At 39.9% G+C, this 8,645-nt stretch overlaps 1 protein-coding gene across 5 annotated transcripts in view; it reads left to right on the top strand.

Annotated features, from left to right (window-relative positions):
• The window catches only part of LOC118415758 (POC1 centriolar protein homolog A-like), a 14,252-nt gene extending 8,271 nt beyond the window's left edge, over window positions 1-5,981 (top strand). For 2 of the 5 annotated variants that reach the window (XM_035820556.1, XM_035820554.1), the window contains 3 exons: window positions 387-389; window positions 4,201-4,404; window positions 4,539-5,981. In XM_035820556.1, coding sequence (XP_035676449.1) covers window positions 387-389; window positions 4,201-4,404; window positions 4,539-4,643 — 312 coding nt within the window. In that variant the 3' untranslated portion in view covers window positions 4,644-5,981. Of the gene's footprint in view, window positions 1-386; window positions 390-1,486; window positions 2,407-4,200; window positions 4,405-4,538 lie in introns of those variants that run through there. The other 3 variants (XM_035820557.1, XM_035820555.1, XM_035820558.1) reach the window with 2 other exon arrangements.
• Window positions 5,982-8,645: the final 2,664 nt, after the last annotated feature.

Raw genomic sequence — 8,645 nt, 5'->3', positions numbered from 1 at the left:
AGTCCCAGTCATTTTTTGGTATGCTTCATTGTCCCCAGTCCCATCGTTGCTTTTTTGAGAGCAGTCCTACTCACAGAATTAAACTACAGCAGTCTAGTCACAACTTGCTAACTTAGAAGTTTCTCATATATTTTTATGCCAATACATTGATGGTATACCATTCAGCATAGCCTACATTCTTGTTACTTCATACAAATTTAAAATCCTGATACTTTCACAATACTAAGGGAAAACTGGTACTATTATCAGTTCAAGACACTGAAATGTGTCTCAGAAATGTCACTTTTCTTTAAGAATTCAGGAAGTATTGATGTAAGAATTTTAATCTGTAAAATGCTTTGCTCTTTACAAAACAGCTTAGTTTCACTCCAGTATTTTTTCTATAGACTGTTGCTTGTACAACTTGTATGCAAGGTGATGGGGTGAGGTATTATGCTTGCATGAAACTATCTTCCTATACATTTTGTGGACATGCGACCTTCAGTTTACACCACACAAAGTTTACAGTAGCATTTATCCCATCAGGTGTTGTTTTTAAAGGGTAGAAAACCCATAATTACGGAGGGTTCAGTAACTACCTGTGATTTAATCAGATGGCACTCTACAGCACACGACTGTCTGTAACAAAAGTGTCCATTCACAGCGACCCTGGCAACCCCGGCCCTGGGCGACGTTTTATGGCAGGAAGTAGCGTTCCTTCTGTAACCGTATCATTAGACGTGGCACCAGGTGCAAAAAGTACATGAATTCAGGGACATAAAATATACAACAGAATAGGTGTTGATAGATACCTAGTCTCCAAGCAGACCATACGGTGCCTTAGAGATAGTATCAAATCTGGCAAAGGAGTGTAGCCGGCCAAAGGGAGTCAAACGGGCACCTGGTGCTGCTATACTAGTCCTTGGCCAGTTTTGATACTATCTCTAAGGCACCATAGGGTCTGCTTGGAGACTAAGATACCTACATATCTTTGAAAATACAGAAAAATCAGAGCAGCAGTGTGACTTTGGTTCAAGTTTTCCCTGTTTGTATATCTGTCTGTATGTAATGTTGTTTGGGGAGGGGGGTACTTCTTCTTGGTAGATTATCTCATTTTTTGTTCTTATTTCAGCTTCCAGGTGTCTTTTGTCTCCATTCCATATCTCTATTCCATTTTACTCTCTGTTACGTTTGCTGATTCTAGCAATGTTAGACCTTTGAATAGAAGACATGACCTTTTTTTCTGTTCTTGCAATAAAGTATAGCTTTCCCCTATGAGTTTTTATTATGAAGAAATGAACAGTAGGTAGAAATGACCCTTGTGTAACCCCTTGTCAGTGGACCTATTCTGTTTAAGTACCAATCACACTTTATGTATCCTTTTCCACTCTGTATAACCAGAACATTCCTCCTAGCCTGATTACAGTTGTTATAGTTGTTGACATAACATAGTAATGACAGGGGGCGCCACAGAGATAATACCTTCCCCTATTGTCCGTCTCCCCAGCATCCTGGCCTGGCCTGTTTGGTAAACATCGTTCAGACAACATGGCGTGTGTTTGTGGTGCCTGGAGTGTTTGCCGAACAAAGTTTAGCTGAACTTCAAGTATTCTTCTTAAACAGTGAACGATACGATACAGCTGATACGAACGTGACATTGTCATGGTTTTCCCCCCAAACGTTATCTGAAGGATCCCTGTAATCAAGACTGATTAAACAATCATATCTGTGTTTTAGTTTATAGATAACTTTCTGTCAGTCATCGCCCAATGGTAAACAATTATGTGTTATATGTTATCTTCATATGTTATGGATATAGACCTTATTCTGTAACAATCAATTTGGTTCAAACTATAGCTACTAGTATGTTCCTTTCCATGTACAGATTTATCTGGGGAAATGTTCTGAACACCAAGACCACTTTCTTCTGATCTTTACAATTTTGCCACTTGGTCATTGATTTTTTATACGATAGGTTTTGGACAGTTAATTTTGCACATGTATAATTTTAATGGGAGAAAGGGCAACACTGTGTGAATAGTGGGCATGGTCAGGAAGTTGATTTAGTATCATACTAACCACATTGTTAACTTTTATAGGATAGGTTTGGGACCATAAAATTTGAACATGTCTTAATGGTAGTTGGATAATAACCTGGCAAGAGAAACCACTCTTATGTCAATAGTGGGCATGATCAGGAAGTTGATGATATCATACTAACCACATTTTGCTTTACCGAGAACAATGATAGAAGCCCCATTGTGAATCACTATATGACCATAGATAATTACATCTGACGTCTGTTTGTCGACCACAGCCAGTGTCTATGTTGTGGGAAGGAAAGACCAGAGGTGCTTCCCTTGCCTTGAGCTCACACGATGAATCACATGATAATGCACATCAACAAGTGTTATTTTTTTCATACCATAAGGTTATTTTTTTCATACCATAAGCCTACATCAATTCAATTTCCTTGTTCCTGGGATTGTAGGTTTATTAGAAATGAAACAAGTCATCACATTCATTTGGACAGCTCTCTGGTAATGACAGAATTACACAGGAATACAGACGGACGTACAACTTGAACTTGCCACTTCATTTTCATTTGGATTTGAGAGGTTTTCTTTAACTTACATGTAGATCTACCTTTCCTGTACATAAACAAAAGTTGACAATCCATTGTTTGAAATGTTATTCTGCCGCACTGCCAATATGGTGACATTGAGGTCACTGTGATACCATCTCTGTCTTTCACACTGCCTGTTTTCTTTTCATTTTGCTCCGCCACTACATTTTTTCTGCAAACTCTGAGAACCAAGAAACTCGGTGCACCCTCCTGTAGGTGATGTGTTGCATGTAACCTTCTACATATTCCTGTGTTTGAAACCACTGTACTTTAGTATACCACAGTTTATGCCCTGCCATGATTGTTGTTAAGCCTAAGGGCAGGAGGATATGTCTGTACAGTACTTTATACTAAGCTATGAAAATATTTTCTTTGTCCCTTAGTTATTCTACGAAGGGGTCCATTATTATCGTGTTTATGGAGTAGACTGTACTATCATTCTGAGAAACCAAAGCATTCTGTATTGCAGAAAAGCTTGTCACAACTTTTGAAATTTGAGGTTTATCAAATTAGTATGGGAGTAAAACATGACTGTAGAACAAGCATATTTATTGTAAACTCCAAGTCATCTGAGTATGCACATTGTATCTCATATAAAAGACCTAAGACATTGAATTTTAAGAGCTACAAGACATATAATGATTGTCCTTGACATATCCCATATGCGCCAAGTTTTTATGACTAGTCACCAAGTGTTGTGGTTGTTGTCCTTGTCCTGAAAGGATCTGTGTCTGGTCTGTTCGTCATAGCTAAAGGTCACAATTAAGCTGTGTAATGACAGCACATTACAGTAACAATGGCAGTATTCACACCACCTCCAGCACAGGGCCCACCCTTCCTACCACAACAGGGCACGCCTGGCATTTACCACGGGTTCTCACCGCCGTGCAAACAATGGCTGACACCAACACGTCAGCTACAGGCCAGTTTAAAGGATAATAGTAGCTTTAGGGATTTCCCACTGACATTTGCACACCTCCAGGATCGATCAGATACTATTAGAAGGACGGGAGTGGTCGTGTGTAACCTTTTGTATAAGTAGTCCTTCTCGGCTCAATAAGAGTATTATACATTTTGTAGCCTTTACTTGACAGCATTATTTAGTAAGGAGACAACCAGTGAAAAAAACTTGAGTATCTAAAAAATGAAGCGGACACCACACAACTATTTAAGGATTAGTGGAAGGGAACTGTGCTTTGGAGTTGCCACAGGGACATTGGATGTTGTCTGTTGTCCTTCTATAGGTAGTTATACAGAGATGTTACCAATATTCATTTGTTTTTTTGGTAGAAGGGTAAAAAGACAGTAAAAATCGACAGGTCTTGAAGATTTTTTGAGCGTTTGAATATGGTCCCAAATACTTAAATTCATTCATTTTTGCAGGGAACATTATTTTATGGTAGAAAGGGTGAAGAGGGTTTCCAATTAAACTCACTATTGCAACAATACAGAAGAGGGGTCAACATGAAAGGTTACAAGATTACAGTAACTACACATTTTTACTTTTATCTTCAAAGGTCAAAAAATTTATTTTGGTTCATGTAGAAAAACGTGATTAAAACGAAGACCAATAGATGAATGTCTGTGTTTTCCAGACTGCAGCAGGACAGAACAGCACGGTGCCCCACAGCCTGGCTGACTTCTCCCTCACATCCGCTGACGTGGCCATGCGGGACCCAGTACACGCACCGCCCGCGCCGTCTGTGGGAGCGACACAGCCCCTGGAGAAGCAGACCATCCCACCCCAGCTGGCCAACACGCTGGAGCACATCGTGGGACAGCTAGACGTGATCACACAGGTAGGGGAGAACTGTACACATCCTGTCACACCTCAGATTTGAAATATGATTGCTCAGGTCAGACTTGTGGGAAGAAGCTCATGTCATATGTGGTAGAACTTGTCATTAATCAGAGTTGTTGTGAATGTTTTCAGACCGTGTCTATCCTGGAACAGAGACTGTCCATGACTGAGAACAAACTGAGAGAAGCCCTCGACAATCAACAGAAGATCACTCTACAAGTCAGACCTACTGACTAGGAATGATTTCACATGTATTATTGATTTCTTCTTGTACAGACTAAGTGTGATAGTTGTAGGCAATTCCTGGGTTAAAACACTAAGGTAGACAAAAAGGAAAGGGGTTTACAGACAAATGTATTTAAGGATTTTTGATGCCTAGATACCAGGCTTGCTACATTCCAAAAGATTCTAGAAAAATGACTGGTGCCTTAAAATTGCTGTACATTGGTCAGACTGGGTCTTCACATTTTAGTGGTCATTCCTCAAATCGTAATGAAAAATGGCTGGTCTTTCCTTTACAAATAGACACCTGGTCACCAAACATGTGTCCAGTACCTTTCCAAAATTGCTGGCAAAGATTTAAACACACAAGAATGGTTTGATTTGTAAGAGTATTAGTGTTGTCTTTGACACTGTTGTAGCATTTCAAATGTGTACATACATTGTATTTCTTATGAACATGTTACAGATAACCTACAGAAGTTGGTGCCTTACACTAGACTTGTGCCTTGAAAACACATAAGATAAGTCTCTATTTTGGTGTGTGAGTGCCAGTGCTATTTATATGTAACATACATGTTGTTATGTCATTTCTGTTTCATTTTTTTTTACCTTCTATATTCATAAAAAAGTTGTGTTCCCATCCACATGAGGGTGTGGTAATTATATCATATAAGCTGTAAAAATTTATTTACAAATTAGGACAAGGGGACCAACAAGATGATGTAGGTCTCTAGTTGTGTTGCTTCATTGCTAGAGAGGGTAACTACTATGTATAGTAGCTGTCAAAAATAGAATGTTTCACCTCTGATCATACCGGATAATGGAGCAATAGATGATATTTTTAAAATGTGAAACCATTAAAAAGCCCCTTTCAACATTAGATGCAGTAAGTATTAGCACTCATAACCCAACATGAGCAGCACTCCCTTGTCCTGCCTCAGGATATTTGTCATTAGCTTAATGGCTACTCTTTATGAAGTGGTTCCTCAACAGTACTGAACACAAAGTGCCTGCTAAGTGCTGACTGCTGTCCTGTTTTGTTGGAGGAATTCTAAGATATCAACCCTCCACATTTCCCCAGGCTTAACCAACAGAGCAACTTGAAACGTTGTGAAGAACACAGCTGGAAACAAAACTGTCTTCTGTTTTGTACTCCAAAATGTGATATCTTAATGAGATAACTCTGTGGTTCTAAGATCAAAATGCCAGAGTTTTTATACTTTCAGTGTTTGAATGAATTGAACCTCTTTGCAGGATTGACTTCCTATTGGGAAGTTAGTATAATATAGTTTGAAGTTACATACATTCAAATCTTTTGATCAATGTAAATAAAGACGACAGTACTTTACACAACACAGACTTTGCTAATGGTCTCTGTTCAAAGCCGTTTTACACACATTTAGTTCTTTGGCTTCAACAATTTCTAGACCTGCTCCATGGAGTACAGAAGCAGGTTGAATGGACCATCCTATGGAGGGTTTTGCTTTGTAAGCTTGCTGGAAATTCACTGCCTAATGGCTTTACATAAGCACTTACTTAGCGGAAATACTTGAACAGGGACGGATGTTCTTATCCACTAATTGCCAGGTGTCAAAACCTGACTTTAACTTTTTAAGTAACCTCTAGTTCTGAACAACCTGCTGGTAAGTGTCAGATAGTTCAGCTCCTCTAGCAATATCTGGGCAATCATGTTGTATTGTAATTTGATCTACTTTGAAAGTACAACTGCAGACTGGAACCTTCTTGCAGAATGCGTATTGATTTTACAAGAAGACAGTACTTGAATGATTTGGTTTTCACTGAAAGTGGGGCAAGTAAGAGAAAGAGGACACTACCCATCCAACCATTGCTTGGACTGAGTAGATATCTACAAACAGAAAGAGACATTAACTAGCAACTGGGATCGCGACACACACCTTTGACTTATTCATGTAAGCTGTCAAATATGGAAAGCTGGTTCTTTGCAAAATGTGAGGCAAAAGTAGTGAAAGTTGCTAAGTTTTGCACAAAAGCTTTCAAACATTGCACAATATTCTCTGTGTTCTCTTTCTCCGAGAAGTGAACAGGGTGTTAAAATTTCGTGGAATTGTAACTTGTGTAAGAAAGTTAAAGTAATTCCAGTACCAGGTCTTCTTATAGAAAAGCATTTGTCTTTGATATCTTATGACATAACCTCATGGCTATGATCTTTAACCGCTTGCTCTGTTATGGTAGCCAGAGTACCATCTCGCTAACCACGGATGGATAGCTTACAGCGAAAGTATTCAGCCAGTGGACTACGGGGGGTGGTACTCAGGCTACTGTTGTCGTATCTAGTTTGGTGCAATTGTGAATACAATTCAAACCCAACCCTCGGTGCCCCTGCGTTCAGGGTACAGTATGATTAGCATCCCGGATATCTTTCCGAATATTTGTACTGTCGTGGTCTGAGCTGAACCTGTCTGGCAGTTACATCACAATCTTTGTTATTCTCCATGAAAGTTATAATTACAGAGCAATGAACTTCGAAGGAAAGTCACGAAATCACATCCTGATCAAATTTATTAGCGTCGGCAGACAGAAAACATAGTGATGTTCTTACTCGCGTTCCCACATCATATCACTCTTTAATGAACCCCATTCAAACGTCCATTCAGATTTCTTGGAATCAACTGGTCGAAACACATTACGTATGTCTCTCTGCTCACTAACAAGCTAGACTACATCGAGCGCACCGTATGATGTTACGATTCCAAGTTTCCAGAACGGTAACAAATACAGTTTTCGTCCGCTGACTCGTCAAACAGCTAAGTGGTATACCGATTGGAACCATAATGCCTGCTCCATATATATTCTCACATTTCAGAAGTGACATATATGTCCCTTTATAAATCACTCTGCCCTGTGTGGTCTGATACAGACGTAAAGTTTGGTGACAGGACCAATGTATAATATAGTGCATGTAACGTTAGAGCGCTGTGACCCTGCCATGCCTCCTCATATATGGCAAGTATTCCATTGCGTGTTCAGCAGTATGCCACTGTCTGACCTCACTGTGTGTGCCCTCTTATTATACACTCTGATATAGTCTGAAGTCAGGAGGGGTGAATAAGGTCCGGTATCACGTAATGTGCGTTATCTTTTGCCAGTTCCTTTCGCAGATTCATTTTCAGGACCCGGGCCCTCCTCTATGCTTATTGAATGAATGAAGGAAAGTGTAGTTTCATGGTCGTCGATGTTAATGAACTGGAAGTGCATTCATGTTTTAATTGATCACTCTATGAGTTGATATATCACAAGTTACTGTCTGCTGGCAATGGACTAGTATTAAGGAATATCATTGAAGGAGGAGGGATGAAAATAGCAAAAAAGCTGCTACAGCATTTATTAGTTATGAATTAGTCTCTCCGGTTCTGCAATTCCCCATATCATTCATAAACTATGATTTATGATTCATGTCTTGCTGATTCAGGCATCACCTCTGCTACATGTACTTATGGGGCCCGCCCTGTGTGCTATGTCCCCCGTGATGCGGTGAATATATTACTAGGGTGGTGGACCTATCCTTGGAGGCGGCGCTGTGCCCTGTGGTCACGATGAAGGTCTCTGAAAGAACGTCACACAACCCAATCTGAAACTCCAAGATGTAGAAAAGCCTTGAAGAATCGTAACATACCCCAATCTGAAACTCCAAGATGTAGAAAGGAAGAATCGTAACATAACCCAATCTGAAACTCCAAGATGTAGAAAGGAAGAATCGTAACATAACCCAATCTGAAACTCCAAGATGTAGAAAGGAAGAATCGTAACATAACCCAATCTGAAACTCCAAGATGTAGAAAGGAAGAATCGTAACATTTTTCAGCTCAAGCTCCCGGTTCTGTGGGGCAGCAGGTACATATGCTTACTGCTCCCGGAACGTCAAGGGTTTCCCTCTATCTGCTTAGAGATTCTACCTAACTTTTTCCTCCACGACTGCGTCAGTGTCTTTCGACAGGTAGTACATCACAAGTGTGTCACAGATGTGTCATTCATCCT

This window comes from Branchiostoma floridae, chromosome 5, assembly GCF_000003815.2.
Source record: "Branchiostoma floridae strain S238N-H82 chromosome 5, Bfl_VNyyK, whole genome shotgun sequence".
Taxonomy (NCBI): domain Eukaryota; kingdom Metazoa; phylum Chordata; class Leptocardii; order Amphioxiformes; family Branchiostomatidae; genus Branchiostoma; species Branchiostoma floridae.
This window is presented reverse-complemented; position numbering and strand designations above follow the sequence as displayed.